General features: G+C 47.2%; 1 protein-coding gene across 1 annotated transcript; it reads right to left on the bottom strand.

The window, feature by feature from the left end:
* Nucleotides 1-1,911: 1,911 nt before the first annotated feature.
* On the bottom strand, nucleotides 1,912-24,857 carry LOC112928149 (lipopolysaccharide-binding protein-like). The gene is made up of 15 exons (XM_072735188.1): nucleotides 24,681-24,857; nucleotides 23,885-23,999; nucleotides 22,271-22,399; nucleotides 21,720-21,875; nucleotides 17,323-17,386; nucleotides 14,575-14,638; nucleotides 13,339-13,430; nucleotides 12,440-12,616; nucleotides 10,239-10,439; nucleotides 9,942-10,112; nucleotides 7,378-7,445; nucleotides 5,572-5,617; nucleotides 4,593-4,656; nucleotides 3,211-3,287; nucleotides 1,912-2,352 (listed from the first exon to the last, which is right to left on the bottom strand). Exons 1-15 carry the CDS (start codon nucleotides 24,799-24,801, stop codon nucleotides 2,317-2,319), a joined length of 1,581 nt encoding a protein of 526 aa, XP_072591289.1. The 5' UTR covers nucleotides 24,802-24,857; the 3' UTR covers nucleotides 1,912-2,316.
* Nucleotides 24,858-25,290: the final 433 nt, after the last annotated feature.

Consider the following 25,290-nt stretch of genomic DNA (forward strand, 5'->3'; position numbering starts at 1 on the left):
TGCCAACATGAGAAGAGGTGTGTGTGTGTGCATGTGTGTGTGTGTGTGTGTGTGTGTGTGTGTGTGTGTAAAGTGGACCTTTTTGCTTAGAGGGAATGTGCTTCTCCTAAAGGTCTAGGAGAGTAGTCAAGGTTGTCCAATGGCCTTGGCCAAAAAAACGCATGAGAAAGAGGGGAGCCTGTGGCTACCAAGAGGATGCAGAAACAGAGAAAGAAGGGGCAGAGGAGGAGGAGGATGGACAGTACCTATAGTTGCTCTCAAACAGCCAATGATTAGGGCAACAGAGGAGATAGGATAATCTACAGGGAAAATCATAACTTTGATAATTAACTGAGCATTGCAGGATAATATTTCATTTTGGTTCATTATCTTTCACTCTCCTGGCTGGCCATCTTCCATATTCACTTTTAGATACCTTGGGTTTTCCTAGCCAAGATCATCAGACATTCCTGGCTTGTTTCCTGGGCCTTCCAAGATATAAACGCAACACCTCTATGATCTCATCATAGGTGTGATATTGGTTGATGGTGCAGGACAGATTTTTTTTTTAATTTGAAAATGTGTCATCCTATTCCTAGTGTATGAAGGGGTCTGTCTGTCTGTATTATTAATTATTTATTTGAGAGAGAGAGAGAGAGAGAGAGAGAGAGCACTAGGAGGGGGAGTGGCAGGCAGAGAGGGAGAAGCAGACTCCCCACTGAGCAGGGAACCCAACGTGGGGCTGGATCCCAGAACCTGGGGATCATGACCTGAGTTGAAGGCAGATACTCAACTGACTTAGCCACACAGGCGCCACTGAAGGGGTCTTTAGTAATGAGGAGTGGGCTGTGATGACAGCACTAATTTATTGATCTAGCACAGTGTGGACCAAGAACCGCCTTGAGCACTTTTCGCATGCTTTATTTTAATCTCTCGTCTGCCCCGTATCACTACGTCCAACGACATGTCCAACTAAGTCAACCTTTAAGGTTGAGTAGGAGGCTTCAGGTGGCAGGGTGATGGGCTCCTGCTCCTACTATTTTAAGACAGAGGATTCTGGGGTTTGGAGAGATTTTGTAAATTGCTGAGAGTCAAAGTGATGGAACCACAATTCGAAAGCAGGCCAGTCTTGCCTCTTCTGTACTCTTAATTACTCTTAAGACCAGGTAGGATATGTTAGCACATTTCCTAATTGAAAACAAGATTTGTATTCATGGTATAAATCCTATTTGTTGGTGGTGAATTATTCTTTTAGACCACAGGTGGGCACACTGTGGCTTATGCTCAGATCTGGCCTGCTGCCTGTTATTATAAATAAAGTTTAATTGGAACACAGCCACGCCCACTCGTTTGCTGTCCAGTGGCAGTGAGGAGTCATTGCCATGGAGACTAGAGGTGTGCAAAAGCCTAAAAGATTTACTCTCTGGGTCACCTAGATGGCTCAGTGGTTGAGCATCTGCCTTTGGCTCAGGTGGTGATACTGGGGTCCTGGGATCAAGCCCAGCATCAGGCTTCTCTCAGGGAGCCTGCTTCTCCCTCTGCCTATGTCTCTCCCTCTCTCTCTATGTCTCTCATGAATGAATAAATAAAGTCTGTTTCAAAAAAAAGAAAAAATATTTACTCTCTGGCCCGTTACAGCAAAAGTCTGCCGGCCCCTGTTTTCAGCTGTAAGCTCAATGAAGACAGAGACGGTGTGTTTTCCCCTCTGACCCCCTCCGCCCATAGCACCAAGCCCAGAGACAGAAGCCACAGCAGGCAAGTCATTAGCAATTTGAAATTGAGATTTGTTGAATAAATGTGGAACTCACAGAGCGGCTGCATGGTCTCTGCTCCCATCTCAATGAATATTACACACCAAGGAAGTGGCGACACCAGGCTTTGAGCCCACCCTATCTGACTCTGGCTCCCGTAACCAGGACATGGAAGGACACATACAACTAAGTTCGTGTTCGATGTTGAGCAGGGTGCCTTGAGCTCTGTGGGGACTGGACACTGCTCATGGTTTCCCCTTCACTGAAGTTTATTCCAGTGCAGGCAGGCAGGGAGCTAGGATGGAGCTGGCCTGAGTCGGGCTAAGGACAGCTGCAAAGGGGACAGGAGGGGGCATGGGAAGGAGGAGAGAAAGGTGGGGAAGGGGTCCCATGGTCAGTCGTGTCTTCAGGTGGCCCGGGCTCCCCAGTGAGTAGCGTCCACATGGAAGAGGCCCTAATGGGAGTGAAGGCAGGGTGGCCTGCAGCCTCTGGACCCCCAAAGGGACAGGGGCAGGGGCAGGGGCAGGGGCAGGCCCGGCTGTGGTTTCGTCCGTGCCTCCAGCCATGGCTGCCTCTTCCTCAGCGTTCAGTAATCAAGGTTGGCCACAAGGAGCAAGAAGTTCTGGAGAGAAGGCAAAAGAAGCACAGACAAGAACGATCATTTTCTGAGCTGCAGAGGATAGGAGCTTCCTGAAAGAGAAACCTTCAGCGGAACAGGCAAGTTTTCACTTGAACGGGATGCGAGGTCAGTGCCAAAACCATGGGGGGGCCTTTTGAAAACATTGTCCCTCTTAGCTGCCTGATTCTGGGAATTTGTTTGCATTCCCCCAATACTCTGATTTCTGGAAGACACGCGTGAATGTCGCTGTCCTCTTCCAAAATTTTTTTTTCTCCTAGGAGAACAATGTGCATCTGGGTGCTGCCTGGATTCACTGCCCTCACATAATTAATTCAGGAGGATGTGGTCCAGGATTACCTCAGAGGAAGGACATACTGTGAACAGTGAAGACATGACACCTCTGGAGTTATACAGTGAACTATACTTGTCCCTGACCCTGCTTGTGAGGTGGTTCTTGCACTAAAAGGCCTGGGCGATTTTTCTCCAGGCCATCCCTTGCTGCTGAGGGCAGAAAGGCCAGCTGGTGGCCTAGTGGAGACTCTCACACCACCATCGAGGTTCCAGCTCATTAACCCGGAATTGGTGCATCTAATTGGACCCCTCTGCACACTCTAGTCCTGCCATTTACGGCTAATGGGCCTTGCACACTGTTGATGTTCAGTTGACCTGTTTGAACTGAATACTGGAAACTGAGCTATTCTACATGAAGCCAAGATTCCATACAATCAAAACTTGCCACCTGTACTCCAAAATTTAAAAGAAAAATTCCTATAAACATTATGACCAGGATGTCAGAGGGCCCCAAACCTGCCCTCCCAGGAGGTCTTAGAACTCTCCACCCAGACCCCACGTCTCACTGACCTCGTGGACTTGGAGCTCCGAACTGTTGAGGTAGGTATCCACTGGCAGAGGGAGAGGAAAGCCCTCCTCAAGCTTTGCTGGAAGATAAAGAGCAGAGAGACACGGGCTGGAGGGGGAAGGCTGGGGAGGTGCGGAGACACGCTCATTGCATTAGATGCTGGCTGGTGAGAGGGCAGGCTACTTCGAAATGAGGTAGGCTATTGGATTCAGGGCTGGTTTTCTGTTGGTGGAAGCATGTAGATGCAAATGCCTGATAAATGCAGCTTCTTCAGGAGGGGACAGATGTGGACAGCCCCCACCAGCCAAAATGGCCCAGGATGGGGCATGCAGTGTTTACAACTGTGGACTCATCCCTGAGGACCACCATCTCTTCCACTTTCTCTTTTCTAGGACAACTTCCCTGCTTTTCTCTGGTGGTAGTGGAAGTCGGATGGCGAGGCAGGTTAGAGAAAGTCCAGGCATGGGTTCTCAGGCAGCCACTGTGCCAAGCATTATTTCCATCAAGGTCACCTATCAAGTCAATGACCTAACCTGGCCCAGAGTGTGCTAACTCCAGGTGTTCTCCAGGTGCCGTTTGGTCTGCCACTCCTTGGCCTACCTCCCTGTGCTTTGGGACTCAACTTGACCTTCACCTTCTGGAAGTCTGGACCAACCTCTGAGTCACAGTCAGTGCCTCCTCCTAACTCCCCCACAGCTGTGACTCCTGTCACAGCATTTATCACACTGGTTGTCACTGCCTGTTACACATCTACCTTCCCAACAGAGCATAGACTCCTCAAGGGCAGGCTCATAGATTGCCAGTACCCCTGCCAGTGCAGAAGGAGGGGCTCAGCTTGTTGAATAAATAACTGAATGACTGATTGATCCATGAATCCTACAGAAAGGGTAGAATTTGACGTTTACGTGGGGCAGTCAGTAGCAGGTACTTATTTTTTTTAAAGGTAGTATTTTAAAATTTTGTTAAAAGATTTTATTTATTTATTTGAGAGAGAGGGAGAGAGAGAGAGAGAGAGAGAGAGAGAGAGAGAGGAGAACAAGCAGGGGGAGCAATAGGAAGAGAGAGGGAGAAACAGACACCTCACTGAGCAGGGAGCCTTATGTGGAGCTGAATCCCAGGACCCCAGGATCATGACCTGAGCTGAAGGCAGATGCTAAACCTACTGAGCCACCCAGGCACCCCTAAAGATTTTATTTATTTTAGAGTGAGATAGAGAGTGAGAGGAGGGGGAGGCGCAAAGGGAGAGGAGAATCCCAAGCAGACTCTGCTAAGTACAGAGCTTGACTTGAGGCTCCATCTCAGGACCCCAAGACCATGACCTGAGCCAAAATCAAGAGTCAGACACTTAACTGAGTAAGTGTCTGTCAGTAGCAGCTATTCTTACCATTGAGGGAGGGGTATATGGTGTGGAGCGCATAGTAATTGAGGATGACTTCCATCAGCTCCACCTGGATTGGCGGGGGGGAGGGGAGGGCAGAACAAAGGGAGCAAATAAGACATGAATGAAAACAGGAGTCCAAGGGAAGAACATCTAGTGGCCCTCACCTCCAGAAACACTGACATGCCATCCCACTTACAAAACAGGTTGACTGTGACTGTCACCACTACAGCTCCTTCTTCGCAATCTCCTAAACTCCACTCTCTGGACTTCATTCTCCATCAGTACATACGAGCTCATTTTATGGCAAAACATGACCTGAATTGCCATGGGGATATGTAGTGTTTCTTTATTCCACTTTGCATGAATATTTTAAAATTTTGTTGCAGGAGTATTAATGTGTTTGATTAGAGATTGCTGCCCCAGATCCTCCTGGAAGAGTTATATGACATATGGTGCGTGTCCCAAGTTAACCTCTCATAAATTCTCAATTCTGAAGCCCATCAGCCCTGAGGGCTTTGGGTAAGGCATTGTACACCTGGGCCGCTATTATTACAGCAGTGAAAATATACCAAGAGCTTACTATATGTGAGACATTTTGTCAAAGTGTCTTACTGAATTCATTGCCCTGTTTCATGTTCAGTTCCCATTTGAAGTAGTTGAAGTAGATATTAGTATTCCCATTTTATTGGGAATGGTTCAGAAAGGTTAAGTTATTATCCCAGGGTCACACAGTAACAAGTGGCACAGTTGGTAAAAGAGCCCAAATCTATCTTCCTCCAAAGCTTGTGCTCTTAATGTCCACGTCCTGTCTCCCTGTTAGCTCTCAGGCTGCGCGCTCGTTAAATGATTAACTTTTAGACATGGTGTCCATTTCCTGCAAGACTGTAGCGCATCTTCTCTGGGTCCTTAGTGCTTCTCCAGGAGCCCCCTGAAGCCCTGCTTGGAGAAGAAATGCAAGAGGCTCTGGGAGAAAACAACTCACGTCGATGAAATTGATGTTGGAGTGTTTCAGTTCCAACTTCAGCTTACTGTGTGGAGAAAGAGAAGCACGGGTCACCCCAAGACGTGGCTGCTACTTCTTCGCAGTTACCTCTAGGGAGTGCAGTGCTTATGGGCAAGGCCATTTCTGGGGGCTCGGTGCCTAAGAATTCCTCTGCAACGTGGTGCTTGTGCATTTAAGGATTTCAGCAGGCACAGTGATTTAAGAAGAAGTGACATTGTTGAAAATAACGTTTGCTGAGCATCTTCAATAACTTAAATAAATTATGAGGATATAAATATTAACTGAAAAAAGTGGGATGTAAAGAGCAGTGCTCTGTATGTCCAATGACAAAAATGTGTATTAAGAAAAGACTGGAAGGAAACATGAAACTATTAGTAGTGATAGTCTATGTGGCAGAGTTGTAGAGGATTTTTAAAAAAATACTTTTACAGGGAGATCCCTGGGTGGCTAAGCGGTTTGGCGCCTGCCTTCGGCCCAGGGCATGATACTGGAGTCCCGGGATTGAGTCCCACATCAGGCTCCCTGCATGGAGCCTGCTTCTCCCTCTGCCTATGTCTCTGCCCCCTCCCCTCTCTCATGAATAAATAAGTAAAATCTTAAAAAAATACTTTTACAATTTCCATGCCATGATCATGTATTATTTGCATAACATGGGAATAAGACAACAATGGTAGAGAGAGGCACCTGTGTGTTGCTGGCAGACAGCTGGCACCCAGCAGAGAGAAGGAAGGCAGGGTGACTCTGGAGGCCTCAGGTGCTGTCACTATAGAAGCCAAACCTCAATTCCCCCCATTGATCCTCTTGGCTGCTGGCCTAGCTCCTTCATTCAGGGATTCTAACCACCCTGGACTTATGATCTCTTTGCTTTCTGCTCATGGGGCAGAGTAGTTTTGCTAATCCCTTGATAAAACCATGGTCTGAGGTCCTCCTAGATCCTCCTCATTTTGCTGTGTCTCAGTCCAAGCCCTTGGCTGTCCTCTCAGATACTGCACACCTCCCAAGCCAGGCTGATGCATGAACTTAAAATTCTGGGACCTCCAAAAATGCTCACATGCTCACCATTAGCTTCTCTTTTTAAAGACCTCTTATGATGTGCATTTTAATGAAGTCAGTGCACTCTCTGAGTCAATGGGTATCTAACCCCAAGTCCAGGATTTGGTTCCTCTGATGCACCCGCTGCACCTGTTCTTCAGCCGGGAGCAGCGCTCAGAGTACAGGGGTACAGGTGAGGGCCCCAGAGAAGGACGTCAGGGCAAGTGCCAACCCTTGCTGACAGTTTAGTCTCTCCTGCCCACTGGCTCACTGGATTTAGTGAGTATGCTCCTATTGACTGGGTATCTGGGCGGTGGGGCAGCAAGAAGTGGCTTGGGGGCACCTTTAATCCTCAGCCTAAAATCTCCTTTTTTTGATGTGCAGTACTGAATGTTCTTCTCGATCTTACATATAAAGTCCTTGCAAAGCTCCATATCTTCCAACTAGATTATGGCTCCTAAGTAATCCCTTTGCAGAAGTTCAGCAATTCCACTGGTGCCTGAGACTGAGAGGGGACCTGAATGAAACCTGGGCTATGTGGCAACTTGTCTGGCTTCTGGCTTCCCCACTGAGACATGGTCAATATGTCTTTCCAAAGGGGCCCCCGGATTAGAGGTGAAGCCAGCCCCAGTGGAGATCTCTGTTCCCAAGGGTAACCCCAGCCATAGCAGTGACCAGATTAAATGCTCAGGTTGCTGCTTGGCTATCCTCATCCTACCCCATTTCCCCCTACCCTTGCCCATGGCCGCTTACCTTCCTGGGGTCACTGAACCAACAATCCTGTCAGAGCTCACATTGATGGTGGCAGAGATGCTTGTTGTCTAAAAAAGCAAAAAAAGATAACCCAGAATCTCAGGTGACATAGAAATCCTGTTGGCTCCCAGTCCAGGGGACAGATCTTCAGAAACCACAGCCAGATATGAGACATGTGGGTGAAAAGCAGCTACCCCAAGGATTATGGGCTGAAGATGCAGGATGTTGGTGACTCCACAGCTGATTCTAGGAAAGGTGAGCTGAGGTTTTAGAGGTCCTAATGGAAGCATCAACAAGGGCAAATAAGCCCAAGCTAAAGACACGGAACATTCAAATAGGGAGACCATTCACCAATAAGCATGACTGAGCTTTGAAGCAGGCTATATGAGAAGTTCAGAGAGGCCCTGAGTCCTAGGGACCTTTAAGGACACCACCAACTGACACCTGGGTGTGAGGATGAAGCCTGACCTGTCCAGGTGTGGGGTTGAACCAGGCCACTGAATTTGGGCAATTTCTGGCCAAAGTATTTCTTTGAATACTTTTTCCAGCCCCTCCCACTTTCTCCCCTCCTGGGACTCCGAGGACATAAGATGAGAACTTTTGTTGTAGTCTTACAGGTCCCTGAGGCTCTATTCATTTTTTTAGGCCATGCATTCAGATTGGGTAATTTCTATTGTTCTATATCTAATTCATTTGTTCTTTTCTCTGTTCCACTGACACCGCCCCCTCCCCCCCCCCCCCCCCCCAGCAGGGATGTCAGGGCATGTTGTTACAGCCTCGTGCCAGTGTAAGCCTCAGCTCCCCAGTCAGCCTTTGCTGGCCTGGGTGGGGCTAGGGCCATAGCTTTTTCTCTGGTGTTTGGCTTTAGTAGCAAAGTTATTGATTGTCTACAAGTTTTCTATCTTACTAGGTTGTCCCTTTTTTGGTCCTTTGGCTAGAAAGAGGGGAATGCTGTTGGGGCTCTTTTTGTTCATGTCTATTGGTGTTTCTGGGTTGCCCCAAATTGGAATATGCAGCGCAAGAAACCCCAGGGAGCTCATCATCATGTTGTTCCTTAGATCTGGAGACCTCTGGCTGATATATCTTCTCTCTCTGTCTTTCAGAGTTTTCTTCTTTATTTTAGATATAATGTTTAAGGTTCTGGGTTGTACTCAGCAGGAGTAGGGAAGGAAATGGACATCTACTCAATCTTCCCAGAGGAGGAAGTATTTTGCCCATTTTTGAAATTAATTGTCTTTTTTATGACTGAGTTGTAAGAGATCTTTATATATTCTGGATACAAGTCCCTTCTCATATATATGGTTTGCAAATATTTTCTCTCTTTCTGTGGATTGTCGTTTCACTTTCTTGAATTCTGTCCTTTGAAGCATGAAGTTTTTAACTTTGGTGACGTCCAATTTATCCATTTTTATTTTTTTGTTCATGCTTTTGAGTTGTATCTAAGAAGGTCTAACCCAAGGTCATGAAGATTCAATACTGTGTCATTTTGTTTTTTTCTGAGAGTTTTGTGGTTTTAGCTCTCACATTTGGGTCTCGAGTCCCAAATTGACTTGGAGTCAATTTTTATGTATGTATAATGAAGAGATCTGGTTTCATTCATTTGCATGTGGATATCCAATTGCCCTAGCACCATTTCTTAAAAGCTTATTCTTCCCCATTGAATTGTCTTGGTCCCCTTGTTAGAAATCAGTTGACTATAAATGTGGAGGTTTATCTCTGGATTCTCAATTCTATTCCATTGATCTGTATGTCTATCCTTGTACTACTACTACATAATTATGATTACTATAGCCTTACAGTAAGTTTTTTTTTTTTAATATATATTTTTTTTAATTTTTTATTTATTTATGATAGTCACAGAGAGAGAGAGAGAGGCAGAGACACAGGCGGAGGGAGAAGCAGGCTCCATGCACCGGGAGCCCGACGTGGGATTCGATCCCGGGTCTCCAGGATCGCGCCCTGGGCCAAAGGCAGGCGCCAAACCACTGCGCCACCCAGGGATCCCTTACAGTAAGTTTTGAAACAGAGAACTATGAGTTCTACAATTCGTTTTTCTTTTTCAAGTTTGTTTTGGTTATTCTGGGTCCCTTGAGCTTATATAAATTTTGGGATCAGCTTGTCAAGAAAACCAGCTGGAATTTCGATAGGGATTGTGTGGAATGTGTAAATCAGTTTGGAGAGTATTGCCATTATGAGTTCCTTACATTTTATACCTTCTTTAAAAAGGTAATTTAATGATTTTGTTTATAACCACTTCAAAAGAGTTATGCTTTAAATTAAATTTATTTTTATAGCAAATGTAACAGTGAAAAACAGCTAAAATTGTCCAACTTAGCTAGTGTGAATGACTTTTAAGGTTTCTTGCAATTCTGCCAATGTATGATTTGATTAAGTACACCGTTGGGAAGCCTGGCTGTTCAGGCCAGGGATGCAAGGTCCCCTCACACTGCTGCCAGGCAGAAGTAGCCTCCAGAATCTATCAGCTTCCCTGTCCTTCGGTAGAGGGAGGGGCTTACACTTTGGCAGATGGAACCCTTTGCTGCTCTGTCCAGGGGCACACTTACCACCCTGAGTTGGAAGAGTGGCTTGCGGTCAGAGGAGTTGGGCTTGAGAGCGAAGGCCTGGACATCTATCACTGGCATGAGGGTCACATTTCCAGGGGTGAACATCAGTAATGGAGCTGACTCAGGTGACATCTCAAGCTCTAGCTCCATATTGGGGTACATCCTGGCCAGCTGGAGAAAGAGGGCAGAGGCTCGGGGGGAGGGCAGGATGCACTGATGTGCAACCACAATCCCCACGTTTGGTCTGTCTAGATGGGCTTCTCCGAGTTCTCCGTGGTGAGTGTTCAAAGATCTTACCTGAGGAACAAGGACTGGGAATGAGCTGGTGTGCAGGTGGATTGGAGAGTCTGGGGAAATCTGCAGTAGAAGCAGGAGGCTACTTGAGATGCAGGATGTGGTTAGAAGTGCGGAGTTTGAGGTCAGACAGGTCGAGCCCAAATACCGCTCCCGCCATTTTTCAGCTGATGGCTTGCTGGCAAGCCGTGTTAGGTTCTGCATCTGTAACACGGGGACGATAACCGGAGCACTCGCCATGCAGAACAGGCAAGGATGAAATGAGACAGTGTATAGGTAAAGTGCTAAGTGCAATGCCTGGAACCTCAGTAAATATAGCAGTCTGTTTTTGTTATTTTTGGTCAGTTTTTGTTATTTTTTGGCCCCCTCAAGGGCCAATGAGATCTCATAACCACCGCAATCTGGATTGAATCTATTTCCAGGTATGTCTTCCCCTCAAACCTTTTCTTTCTTTCTTTCTTTCTTTCTTTCTTTCTTTCTTTCTTTCTTTCTTTTTCTTTCCTTCTTTTCTTTTTTAAAAGATTTTATTTATTTATTCCTGAGAGATACAGAGAGAAGCGGAGACATAGAGAAGCAAGCTTCTCACAGGGAGCCCTATGTGGGACTTGATCCCAGCACCCTGGGATCACACCCTGAGCCAAAGGCAGATACTCAACTGCTGAGCCACCCAGGCATCCTCCCTTCAAACCCTTTCTAACCCTCTTTCTGGTATTCTTCTCTACCCAATCCTCTGACTTGCTGATCTTGTAGTGTGGTGAACCCTGCCTGCACCCGCACACAGCCTATCTTCCCTGATCTCTCCTCTCTCAAGATCCCATCTTTACTTGGACTGCTCCCATAGCACTTATCATAGTGCTTGGCTTGCGGGGTGCATGGCTCAGACCTCCCTTCGGGGGGGTCTCCTGCAAGAAGGGCAGTTGGCTGATAGCCCCCTGCTACCTCATTCAGGCCCCACACTTTCATGCTGGGCCACGATGTCCCAGAAAGCCCCCAGCCCCAGACCCGAGCGCAGCGCAGCCAGTGTAGTGCTGGAGAATTTTGTCCGACCAGGCAGGATTGAGACGATGAGCCAAACCCAAAGTAACAAGCCCCCATTCACTTACTGTGAAAGTGTAAGCAGGAGGCTAAACAGGAAAGGATACCGGCCCCCACCACTCCATTTCCCCTGTGGCATGGCACCTGTGAGGTCAGATGCTTCAGCAGAGGGAAGGAGGGGGTCACCTTATTGCCAGAGGAGCCCCCAAAGAAAAGGCTCCTGCTGTGTTATGGACCCGGTGTGGGAGGGGGAGGAGGGTCAGTAGAGGAGTACTGAGTACCAGGTCAGACTGGAGAAAACCGTCCTCCAGGCCCTGGCAAGGAGGTCTCAGCAGAGGCACCTAAGCAATCTCACCTGAGGATCCCCCATCCCCTCCACCTGTAAGGAGGCCTCTGAGTGAGGTGTCAAGGCTTGGAATGCAGATAAACCTAAGAGCATGGCCAGTCTGAGGAGGGGATGGGGCGGAGGCTTATGTCCTTCGCCACAGCTCCCTCCAGAACCTGACGAGCACCGGCCAGGCACCAAGTCTAGTCTGGGAGGACCCACCAGGTCAAGCCTTTGTAATTGCCTGTGGTCAGGCCAGAAAGATCACGCACAGGCTTTTAGCCTGGAGCCAGACTCGTTGGATTTCTGTCTGCGGCAGCACCCCTCTGATCAGCAGGCTCCGCTCTGCGCTCCATCAGCTGAGCTGAGGCTCCTCAGAGCTGCACAGCAGCACTTCTGCTACCAGTGTGCTTGCCTTCCCCTCTCCTCCGTGGTGCCAGGCCTGCATCTCCCTGGGAGGGCTCTCCCCTCCTACTCCTCCTTCCTCTCCCCTTCATCCTTCCCAGGCACTGCCCTAATCTATCCCTTCCAAGTCTAGTGCCACTTTGGCATCTGCTTGGAGGACCAATATGATACCACGGAGTCTTTTATATTTTTTTAAGTATTGCCAATAATAGCTAATATGTATCATGCATCAGACACCAAGCTCTTAACAGAATCGCTCATATGATCCCTGGGGAATAGGCACTGTTGGGATCCACGGCCTGGATTTGAAGCCACATTTGGTAGGCTTCAGATTATACATTCTTTCTCTGGCTCCCCAAACCCCCAGGCTTGGTCTCCAGTCCAGCCTGCCACTCTCTCCTGGGACTACCCCCCGCAGCCTCCTCCCTCCCCTACTCACGTGCTGGTTTTGAATGGTGAAGTTCATGTATCCAGCCTGGTGGTAGACCCAACTGGCTGTGTTGAAGACATATTCAGAGATAGCAAAGTAAACCATGTAGTCATGTTTCTCTGGCAGCCTGATGGGCGGAGCATCGAAGGGGGCTCGGGAGTGCCCGTTTTGGCCAAAGAATTCACCCTGGAAACAGAAGGACACGTCACCCACCCAAGGTTCCTACCAGAGAGGGTGCCAGGCAGAGGTGTCCAAAGCTTTCCTGGGGAAGCCTCCTGTGCCCTGGGCTGTGGTCTGAGTGCTGGTTCCTCTCCAGAATGTGGGTCTGGGGTCCTGAAAGGTTCCTTCTGGCCCCACAAAATTTAGACCTGACAGCTGCTTGAAATCCCCTATTACAGAATCGGCTGGGAGATATGTGTTGAGTTCTCATGGGCTCAGGATGTGGCCTGGTGGTGGAAAGCATGGACTCCAGAGATTGACTGTCACTTACTAACTCTGGGACTTTGGGTGGGTCCCTAGCTTCCTTGTGTCTCAGCCTCTTCACCTGCAGAATAAGGATGATGCTAATGGCTTCAACTTCATAGAGGTGGCATAAAATGGAAATATGTTAATATTTGTACCAATATTCAGCATCTGGCACAGAGTAAGAAGCATATACTTGTTTGTTAAGTAAATAAAATGGGAGGAAGATGGCACTCCAGGACCTAGCTCAATCCCCAGGGGAAATATGGAAGAGACTGGAATAAAAAGGGGGTGTATTAATTTCCTATTGCTTCTGTGGGCACTGGCTAGGGATGGGGACTTACGGCCAGATGGACTAAAGAAGGAGGTTAGGAGCTGACTCTGGGAGGTAGAACTTATTTTCTGCCAGCCCTCAGCTCTAAGGTCCTTTCGCCATAGCAACTTACCTTGAAGGGCGTGTCTAGGACTTGAGAAGTCACTTGAGGAGCTCCTATTAAACTGTAGTCAATGCTGGCAACCTGGTCAATCATTGAGATAACTGTGGAACAGGAAAGAGACAGTGTTATGAATAGGGTAGTCAAACACTTGTGTGTGTTGTGCACTGCACAATTTCAGGGCTCTTCTTTCACATGGACTGTTGCCTTTGGAGAATTGGAATGGGGATGGGGCTGATCCATGGTAACTTCAGGCACAAAGAGAGTGCTGTATTCATTCATTCACCCATTCATTGGGTATGTATTAACACCTGCTATATGCCAGGCACAAATGCAAGGGGCTGATGAAATAGCTGAATGAGATAGTCAGAGTCCCTGTCCTTTGACAGTCCATGGTGGGTTGGGGGGAAGATAGTCAATCAAATACTTGAGAAAATAAATATAAAATTGCAACTCTATTAGGTAGCGTAAGTCTGTAGGATGATATCAGTGGCATAACAGAGATGAAATGGTGAGGGGCGGGGGCTGCAACCTGATTTGGACAGGGAGTCAGAGGAAGTGTTGCTTGGGCTGTGATCTGAAGGAGGAGTAGGTGTCGACTGGGTGAAGGGTGGTAGATGTAGCGGAAGGACATTCCTGGCAGAGGGAATGACATGTGCAGAGATCTTGTAGCAGTAGGAGTACAGTTGAGGCATAGAGGGTGATTAGAGGAATTAGCGATATTGGAGGCATGTAGGGACTGTGTGGCTGGCCACATTGCCAGACCATGCAAGGCCTTGTCACTTGGAGCGGGGCTCAGTGTCCTGAGAGTCAGAGGAGTTTTTGTTGGGTTCCAAGAAGAGGGGGAGACCTGACCTGTTGTGTGATTGTGAAAGGTCCCTGTGGCAGCCAGAGGGCCAGGGCTGGGCGGATCCCGGGCCCTACTCGGGGATTGCAGAGCATCCCTGTTTTGTTAAAGCAGCCAGGACAGAGCTAGCATGTTTTTCTCCCATGTGCCTGTCATCCTCTTGTGCTCCTTCCAGCATGTTCAGTCATAGTGAGTCACTATGCTCAGTCACCTTACTCCCCGGCCTCCAAAGCAGACCCCCCAAGAGAGGTGGTCACCCCATATCCAGCTCTGTAGGATGGAGAGGTGCTCAATGGGGAAAGTTCACCCGGGACTCTAGGGAGATGAGGGTGGTGATGGCTCCGGGGTTCCTGGGTGCCATGGCATCTGATGGTGCCCAGAGAAGGAAGGGACCTCCGAACCTGGCAGAGTCTGGAGATAGGGCTCCAGGCGAGAGGTTGTTGCCTTCCCGACCATTTCGCAGATCTGCGGGAAGCGAGTGAGAAAGTCAGGTGAGCTCCCCTCTCCCTCTCTCCTTGGCCCTGCGCCTCCCCTTCCGCCCTCCAAATGACCTGGCTTTTCTCCTCACCCTGCAGGCAGGAGAGGGGGAGGTGAGCATGTCCAAAGAGAGAAGAGCCCACTACCTTCATCAATACACAGTACTTGGTCACTGTCCCATTTGGGCTGGGCACGCACGTGGGCTCAGCTTAAGTCCCTAGACTTTTCTGGAACCTACATTAGAAGTGAATGGTGGCCACGCGGGCACTGCCCTGTCGTCTGCTGTCGCCACGGGTCCCAGTTCAATGTCTTGGCTGCTAAGTGGCAAGAAGCAGAGTACATCAATACATTTATTAGGGAGCCGAGGGGCAAAGCGGGAGAGCTCCCAGGTGAACCAGGGGCTCTATCTCCTCATTCCTCAGCCTCTTTGCCTCCTCCTCCTGCTCAGGCTCCTGGCTAGCTGGGAATAAGGGATCCCAAGCGGCTCTAAGTCCGCAGGCAGTACTGACCGGGGCCACCAGAGGGCCTCAAAGCAAAGCCAGAAGGACAGTTTTCTGGAGAATTGCCTTCCTCAGCAGGCCCACCAACCTACTCCTCTGTACATCAAGAAGTCCTGCTTGGGAGATCCCAAAAGTCCCCCGGCTTCCGATTTCCTAGCTCCAGCTATTCCTACACCATCTCTTGGACTTTGCCTTTCTCACCTATTCATTTATTAATATCTACTTTACAGCAAGTGGCCTCTTAAAAAATCACATACTTTTAATACAAAAATACAGGAACTGTATATCACTTGTCAATGGAAAACTGGCATCCCTTGGCATAAACATGATATAATTGGGAAAAAAGAATACAAGGGCTTGAAAATCGTTCTGGAAGCCAGGCTAGATAGGATTGCCATGTTCAGGATACACTGGCCCCAAACCGAGACTTCCCCTTTGATGTAAAAAAAAAAGGACTGCGAAGGGAATTGATTGCTCGTGTTAAAATCAACACTTTGTTTTGAGGAAGTTTCCCCACTTTGGGAACTGATGTTTTGTGCAAACTCCAAGTCAACCTGTGTCAGGTGGGTTTGACCTGGAGCACCCAGGCAGCCAGCCCTTCTGGGGCTTGACTTCATCCACCCCAAGTCCCCTGGTCAGAGGTCCTCTCTCTCCTCATACCTCTCTTTGTACTCTCAGCCCTGTGGGGTCTGCAGCCAGTGCCCCCATCCCCTGACACTGACCGCTCCTTGGGCTCAGCCCTTCTGGCACCAGCCCCATGCCCCCTGGACACATGATGTCCAGGGTTTTCTTTTGTCTTTTCTTTTTTTTCTTTTCTTTTCTTTTCTTTTCTTTTCTTTTCTTTTCTTTTCTTTTCTTTTCTTTTCTTTTTTCTTTTCTTTTCTTTTCTTTTTTTCTTTTCTTTCTTTCCTTTCCTTTCCTTTTCTTTCCTTTTCTTTTTTTTTAAAGATTTATTTATCTATTCATGAGAGACACAGAGACAGAGAGAGAGGCAGAGGGAGAAGCAGGCTCCATGCTGGGAGCCTGACGTGGGACTCAATCCCAGGTCTCCAGGATCACGCCCTGGGCTGAAGGTGGCGCTAAACCACTGAGCCACCTGGGCTGCCTGAGGTCCAGAGTTCTCTGGACCATGTTTCCATATTTGTAGGGCAGAGACCACAACTTGCCTCTGGCCTCAGCCTGCTGCACAGGGCTATTGGGGAAATAACCTTGAACCATTTACTCTGTCCTTCCTCTGTACGAGGCACTCATTAGTGCCTGTGTGTATGACATCATACAGCCCTCCCAACAGCCCTGCAGGGTAATGCTGTCATTATTCCCGGTTTATAAACAAGAATCTCAAGGCTCAGAGAGGGTAAGCCTGTTAACCACAGCATCACAGCCAGCAAAGGGGCAGACCTGGGATTTAAACCCAAAAGTCGGACTGCAGAACCCATGTACTGAAGAATGAAGATTCCATGAGGTGAAACATGATTCAGAAATGACTCTGCAATACGATGAGTGCTCTGAGCAAAGCCTGTGTGCCAGATGCACTAAGTGGTTATCAATCCCTACCAGCCTCCTTTAAGGTAGGTAGGGGTCATCGTCCACGTTTTACAAATGAGTAGAGTGAGGCTCCAGGAGGCCCATCAACATGCCCAAAGATACACACCAGGTAAATGGAAGAGGCACTCTGCCTCCAAAGTTTTTCCCCTGAGGTGATGTGTACTAAAGCCAGCCCCATTATTGTTCTCCATATAGTGCATTTTGGGGGGAAGAATAGAAAGTGAGTCCTTTTTAAGAAATATTTTCCTATCCTCAAAGTGAGAAATATATGCTAGATTTTCTCCTAAGAAGTTTTGGATTGGTTCTGGAATTTAAGTCCTTAGACCACCTGGACTTGATTTTTGTGTATGGTGTGAGGAAAGGATCCAAGTCTCTTCTCCATATCTCTGTAATATTATCTACAACTAGATCTCAAACACTCTGCCGGTTCCAAATGCCAATTTAACATATGTGGTCATACAAACTTGGGAAAGCCTTGAAGTTTGTCTTTGCACCACGAATGAAGAAAGTTTACTAAGCAAATTCAAATGACAGTGTACTTAAGAGACAAGGCTGTTTCCAAATATCAAATATGCCCATGCCAATGACCCTTGTATTAATCACAAATCTATGTGTCCTTTTGTTTACCTTTTGTTCCAAGATATTTTTGAATTTATTTTCAATTCTCTCATGGAAGAGGTTCAGGATCCAGCTGGAAAAAAGAGGAAAGAGGGTCAGGATCCACTTTATGATTAACCTAGGACTCCCAAAATGATGGCTACCCATGGATCTGATCTTCCTCCATGTTATCCCAAGAAAGGAGCCAACCAGATGGGGAACTCTCACATACTATTAGTAGGAATGTCAATTGGTACCGTCACTATGGAAAACAATGTGGAGGATCCTCAACAAATTAAAAATAAACTACCATATGATCCACCAATTCTACTTGTGGGTATTTATCAAGAAAACAAAAATGCCAGTTTGAAAAGGTATCTGCCTCTATGTTCATTGCAACATTATTTATTATAGCCAAGATAGGGAAACAGCCTAAGTGTTCATCAGTGGATGAATGGATATAGGAAATGTGGTACACACACACACACACACACACACACACACACACGAAACCGGCTGGAATATTATTGAGCCATAAAAAAGATATTTTACCATTTGCAACAACATGGATAGTCCTTGAGAGTATTATGCTAAGTGAAATAAGTCAGACAGAAAAAGGCAAATACCGCATGATCTCATTTATACACGGAATCTAAAAAAACTCAACAGCAGCCAAGCTTATAGATGTAGAGAATACATGGGCAGTTGCAGGGTCAGGGGGTGCAATGGGTGGAGGGGATCAAAAGATGTTGTACATCACACCCCCCTGACTTATTCCAATTATAAAATAAATAAGTCAGGGGGATGTGATGTACAACCTGGTTACTGTAGTTAATAATACTGTATTGTATATTTGAAAGTTGCTAAGAGTAGATCTTAAAAGTTCTCATCACAATAAAAATATTTTGTAACTGTGCGTGGTGACAGATGTTAATGAGACTTACTGAGGTTGATTATTTCACAGTATCTACAAGTATCATATCATTGTGTTGAATGCCTGAAACTAGTATGGTGTTGTTTGTCATTTATACCTCAATAAAAGAAAAAGAAGGAGAGTCAGGCCTATTCTTTATACCCTACAAGATCCACAGAACAATTTACCTGGCATTTTAGCAAGTAGTCACTCCCTCATTCATTCAACAAACATTTACTGAGCCGCTCTGATGGGGTAAGCACTGAATAAGGTGTTGAGGGGACATTGGTGAACAATTTCATGGTGCTCATGGTGTGGATCTAACCCACTCCAGATAAAACTGGCCCTCAGAGACCTTTCCCCACCACAGATCACACTCGGTGAGAATCGTGGCCCAGAACAGACACTGCACAACTGTGTTCTCACCTGGGGTAAGGATAAGAGGTTGTGGGATATAAGTGAACTAAGTTAGTGGAATTAGGTCTGATAAAATTTCTTTCCTCCCATAAATGCTTCTTTTCCATTCAACGCTCGCTGATTGAGTGATGTGTACTATGAATATATGTATATTATAAATTCATGCGGTAAAATTGGACACAAGTATTTCCTGGGTGTTCTGCAGAAAGCACCTTGAACTTTCCAGGGTTCTGTCCCCTGGGCAAGCCCAGGACTTACAGACTGATTGAACGTTGGATCCTGGGTGGATCTGAATGACCTGGATGTAGAGATCATGGCTGGAGTCCCTGACAGCTGTGGGTGGGGTGTTGCTTCCAGAAAAGGCTGTCGCCTCCAACGTCTCTGGGTACTCCTCCAACATTGAGTTGCAATAGAACATATTGAAGCAGTAGGAAACTTTCCACAGATCACAGACTACATAAAGTCATCCTGGCCCCATTCTTCCTCCTGTTGCCCAAATTCAGTCCAATCTCTTAAATCTGCCACAGGCCCTTCTCCCCCACCTTTGCTGCCATCACCTGTCCTGAGGCATCATTGTCTCTTGCCTGGACAACTGCCTCTCCCCTCTCTGGTCTCCCTCCACTCACTCTGCCCTGCTCTAATCTCCTCTAAATAAAATGATCTTTTAAAAGAGCCAATCTGATTATATCACTGCCTTTCTTAAAATCCTCCAGTGGCTTCCCACTGCCTAACTTCAGGATAAAGACTAGAGTGTGGCTCCTGCCTAGTCTCTTCACTTTTTCTAATTAATCACCACCCTTCAGGTACACTGACTTTAGCTCACTTCCTGGGAGGCACAGGCTTTTCACACGCCTCAGGATCTTCTCACATGCTTCTTCCTCCACCAGAGAAGCTCTCCTCTCCCCGTCTTTTGCTAAAATTCAAGACTAATTTCCTTGAAGAAACTGTCTATGCTCTAAATGTTAGGTAAATGGTTTACCCTTTACATTCATAGCATCTGGACTCTCTTCTTATAAACATATTATCATAACTATGTAGAAGGTAATTCAAAATATATTAAAATACTTTATGTTTCCTTCTCTCACTAGAATGTATATTGCATCGAGGTGGGGACCTGTCGTCCCCACCTTGCATCGTCTTGTATTCCTAGCATTTAGCTCAGGATCTGTTGAATAATAGGGCGTCAATAAATATTTGTTAAATGAATGATTGAATAAGGCTACCAACTCCTCATTTTGGTCAAGACCGTGGGAGTTCACACTTCTGTGTCCATATCAATAGCACCCAACTATGCAGCTATCGCCACCATAACAAACTAGCTAAAATGTTTCTCTGGCCACCAGTGTGCCCATCTCCACTATGTGTGTGTGTGTGTGTGTGTGTGTGTGTGTGTGTGTGGTGTGAACCACACGGAATTTCATGACTTTGATCTTGAGAAATGGAGTATTATGCTCACCCGATTAAAATAACACAGTGGTTTGAAGCTATCCAGGCTCAACTAAAAGTTTCCTTTTCCAAAAGGCAGACTTAAGTTCAAAGGCTCTAGTATTTGTGCAGAAAAGATTTGTCAGTTGAGTAAATGCACAGCTAATAGTTTCTGGGTTCCCCAAAAATATAAATTCCCCTGAAACTGACAAGATTAAAGGACCCTATATTTCTGTTGACATTTGTTCCCTCCAACATGGCCACCCAGCAAATAAATATCCAGCAAAGAGGTAATTGGCTATTCATTTTATTCACCACTACTTCCCTGTGTCCTGGGGGGCTGACATGTGCAGATTCGTCTCTCAGACTCTCTTGCTGTCTGGCTAACGAGGGGTATAGGCAACAAGGAGGGATGAGTTGGGGTATTTATACCCAGGTGTGCCCTGCTGTGCCACTACACACCTGCCCTATGGCCCCTTCTCCAAGGTTCCACCAACTCTTTCTGGGCTCTGGTAACATGCTTCCCTCCCCTTTCGCCTTCAACCCCAGGGGTGGTCATAGCTCCCTACTGGCATGGGTGTCCAGGTACTTCAGTAGCCCTTGCTGAACATCTGTTTATCCTGCTCACACTCCTGTGAAGATTCTTTTCATCAGATCCTTGTCAGTTAAGCCTTTTGAGCTGCCTCTATGCCTTGCCAGGAAGTGAAGGATGAGGTGCCAACCAACCAGAGTGAGAAGGCAGTCACTCTGGGACTGGACTCATTCCTTTGCTATTCACTAAAAAAATAGATAAATGTGTACTATGATCTCTTCCTGGCAAGTCACTTCAGGATGCTGGATTGCCATTAAAGGCCATTTTGCCCGGGTGTCAGCAGGTTTTCCTCCCTCCCTTCCTTCCTTCCTTCTGGCCTGCCTTCCTTCCTGCTTTTCTTTTTTAAAAAGATTTTATTTATTTATTCATGAGAGACACAGAGAGAAAGGCAGAGACATAGGCAGAGGGAGAAGCAGGCTCCTCGCAGGGAGCCTGATGTGGGATCCATTTCAGGACCTGGGATCATGACCTGAGCCGAAGGCAGACGCTCAACCACTGAGCCACCCAGGCGTTCTTTTTTCTTTCTTTCTTTCTTTCCTTCTTTCTTTCTTTCTTTCTTTCTTTCTTTCTTTCTTTCTTTCGAGAGTGAATAGGGCGAAGGGGCAGAGGGAGAGGGAGAAAGAGAATCTCCAGCAGACTCTTTGCTGAGTGCCAAGCCTGACATGGGGCTCAATGTGAGGCTCAATCCCACAATCCTGAGATCATGACCTGAGTGGAAATCAAGAGCCAGATGCTCAACCTACTGAGCCGCCCAAGCGCCCCAGAAGACTTTTTCTTAAAGGGCAAGACAGATTTTTTGGCACTGCAGGCCACGTGGTCTCTGTTGCAACTATTCCACTCCGCTGTTGTAGCAGTAAAGCAGCTATAGATGGTATGTGAGCGATGAGTGTGGCTGTGATCCAATGACTTTATTTATGAAACCATGAAGCAGACTGGATTGGCCTGCAGGCCTTAGTTTGCAGATCTCTGATCCTGATGCACCTTAAATCTTGCTCTTATGCTCCATCAGGAGCATCCCTGGGTGAACTGGATGTTGAGGCATCTCTGACAAACCTCCAGCAAGGGCATGGAGTCACTTACCTTAGTTTTCCGGAAATGTCAATGCTGATGTGGCCAATGGAGTTGTTGCAGTGGGCCATGGAGGCAGTGAGCCGTCCAGACTGGTCCTTGCCCAGGTTCAGAAAAGCTGAGATGCAAATGTCATCTACTTTCATATCGAAAGTACCATCGAAGGAGCTGATTGGAAGTTATGAGAAGCAAATGGTATATAATCAGTCACCTCCAGGAAGAGGAGCCAAAAGAATGCAGACCAGTCCCCAGTTCACCACTAACTAGCTGTGTATCCTAACTGAGCCTCTACTTTGCAGCCAGCGTTTATTGAGGATTTGCTGTATGTCGGGCAGGCCCATTGCTAACTGTCTTACATCTGTTATTTTACTTAATCTACAACTGCATCAAGGAGATGGGTTATTATGAATCCCATTTTACAGGTAAATAAATGCAAGTTTAGAGAGGCTCAGATCTGGTTCCTTAAGGGACTGGTTGTTTGAGCACCCAGAAATGGAAGCCCAGGGTGGGAGGACATGCCTTCGCCCAAAGCTGAGAAACATTCTAATCCAAGCACTACTCACATGAAAGCCTTTTTTATCTTCCAGTTTCCACTAACAGACACGTAGTTATTGGACAGGGAGGCTCTGACCCCCTGCCTTGGGCATAGCCTCAAATCTGAGTTCCTGAGCTCGAAGTCATGTATCTTCAGTCTGGGGAAGGAAAGCAGAACATCAAACCCAGAAAAGCCAGGTGCATATTAATCCTCCGAATGAGGGTCTCCGGCTCTGGAGTTATCAGTGACTTTCTGTTACGGCTAATTTTGGGGTTGCTTCACTGTTCCCTATTTGGCTTTTTGGTTGTTTTAACATCTTTCAAGAAAATTCCCTGTATTAGATTCCTCATGTGGATTTCTGCTGGTCAGTGATGGATATGGCTACCCTGCCTGGTCCACTCATCTATATTATCCCCTCTCTGTGGCCTTTTGAGTTTGTGGCTCTTGTCAGATCCACATTCATTAGCTCACTCAACAAATATCCATTGAGATCCTGCTCCGTCAGACCTGGCTCTAGGCACAGAGGCCGCAGAGATTCACAATGTAGTCCCTGTCCTTGAAGAGCTCACAGTTGGTGGCAAATCTGGATGTGTTAACAGACTATGGCGGCCCACTGTGAAGACTAGATGCAAGGGGTACTCTATGGCTGTGGGAAGGGCCCTTGACCTCTAAGTGGCAAGGCCTGAACAGAGTGTGTGTGCGCAAATTTTTAAAAATATTCTTTTTAAAGATTTTATTTATTTGAGAGAGAGAGAGAGAGAGAGAGAGAGCCCAAGCAGGGGGGAGAGGGAGATAGAGGCTCCCCGCTGATCAGGGAGCTCAATGAAGGACTTGGTCCCAGGACCCTGGGACCATGACCTGAGCTGAAGGCAGATGCTTAACTGACTGAGCCACCCAGGTGCCCCTGTGTGTACAAATTTAAAGTAGCTCCTTTTTGCTCACTGCCTTCAGGAAATTGTCTTGAGAGACTTTGGGAAGATTCAAAGAGACAACCTTTTCTATCAGGGATGAATAAATGATCCACAAGAACCTATTATGGACACTTATGGGGCTGCGGAAGAAAAATACATGCAACCAAGGAATGAATAAAGAAGCACTAAGGTGTGAAGACTCTAAGATTGACTGTGTAAAAGCTACGGGAGATTAAGGTCATTTAAGGCTTATGGAGAGGGAGCTTGTTCACCAGGGACCAGGAGGTCATCTGCTTTATTTCCCATAGGGTTATGTGTGGATGCTATCCTCAAGATGTAGCATGCAAATACAATGTGAACAGGTTCCAGAAAAACTTAAAGTCCTTCACTACAGACCCCTGAAAGGCTTTGGAGGGAAGGAACGCATATCTCAAGCAGATTCCTCATCTGGGCAATCAGGAAAGTAGCTGGGGGTCTCTGGCAGAGCAAAAATTTAGAGGTAGTTTCTGCAAGAATGATCTTGGGGCTTGCGAATGGTTTCTAAGGCTCTCTTTCCTATCCTGATGATTCAAGAAACATATAGCACCTTTCAGAAGCCCCACAAGAGCTGGCCATGATCCTTTTTGCCTTTAATCCAAATGATGATTCCATGTTTATCCCTTTACCCCGGGGAACCTAGGCCCCTATTCTTCTTCCTCCACTGCCCCTATGGTGAAGAATGGAGACCTCACCTGTAAAACTCATAGCTCATGATTTTAATCCAACTGACTTTGATGCTTCCTGAGAAATCAGGCAACTCAATTGTGGATAGCTCCTTCTTCAGGATGGCTACTCCGTATTGGCGGGCTGTGGGGAAACAGCGGCAGTCAGCTCATTCTGTGGGAGGAAGCCAAGCCCAATAGTCGGGTGGCCAGGCTTTGGAATCACACGGACTGGGAGTGAATGTTGGACTTGCCATGTACTCTTGGTGTGCTCTCAAGCAAGTCCTCTAAATTCCTTGAGCCTCTCTTCCCCCCTTCTGTACAATGGTGATAGTAATAATACCAATTGGGACCGGAGAATTAAATTAGATCATGAACTCAAAGTGCCAGGTAAATGGCGAGTATTATTTAGTCAACAAGAGGGTAGAAGCAACGATACAATACAGCAGGGCTTTTGAGGACTCATTTACTTCAGCGTGGTCAAACCTTCGGGTTTTTCACTGTTGCCTGGGCCATGTGTTAACAAGGCAGATTCCCAAGCCTAGCTTCAGTTGATAATAGATAGATATTTGGAATCTGCATTTTAACATGAGTCCCAGCAATTCCAGTGTGGTCCACTGACCCCAGGGGAAAATGCTGGTCTAGTCCCATCCTTTGCCTCTGGTATTCAAGACGAGGAAACTGAAGCCCAGAGGCAGGCATATCCAAGGTTTCTGAGCCAGGCAGGTGCAGAACTCAAGCCTGTGGTCCCTCGTCCTGATTACCACACCAACCTGGTGAGCAACAATGAGCACCAGAAAAATGACTGACCCTCGACCCCCCTTACCATATTCCAGGCCTTTTCTGGTGATTCTGGCCACGAACCCAGGATTAGATGCCCCTTCTTCAAGCCCAGAGACCACTGCCAGCAGCAGTAGGACCACTACCGCGCAGTGTGGTCTGGCCATCGTCCTCAGCAATGTCCTGGGCAGAGGTTGGCCAGAGTCTCTCCGTAGAAGCCTCCTTTACTGAAGGTGACAGTAGCGCTGAGATGCTTATAAAGCCTGGGGCCAGATGAGGAACTGAATCCTTTGGGAGAGAGGGTGGGGAAGGTTCAAGGCTTTGGGGCAGCCCAATTTCCAGCAACTTGAGATGGAAAGAAGGTTGCTTGCGAAATTGTTTAAGGTTTATTTCTGGCCTAGAGGGCAGTGGAAACAGGACCACAACCTCCAACTGCTTCCTCTTCTAAGCTCTGCTGCCTAATGTTGCCAGAGGAGACTCCCTGTAGCACCTCTCTCTCTGGCTAAACACCTCAATTCATTCTCCATTATCTACAGACTGAGTGTAAACATCCAGCATGGCAGCGGGGGCTGCCACAACTTGACTCCAATGCACCTCTCCAACTGGACCTGCCACCAGGCCAGCCTGCCAACCCTGTGCTCTGGCTCCCCTTGAAC

This window comes from Vulpes vulpes, chromosome 14, assembly GCF_048418805.1.
Source record: "Vulpes vulpes isolate BD-2025 chromosome 14, VulVul3, whole genome shotgun sequence".
Lineage (NCBI taxonomy): Eukaryota > Metazoa > Chordata > Mammalia > Carnivora > Canidae > Vulpes > Vulpes vulpes.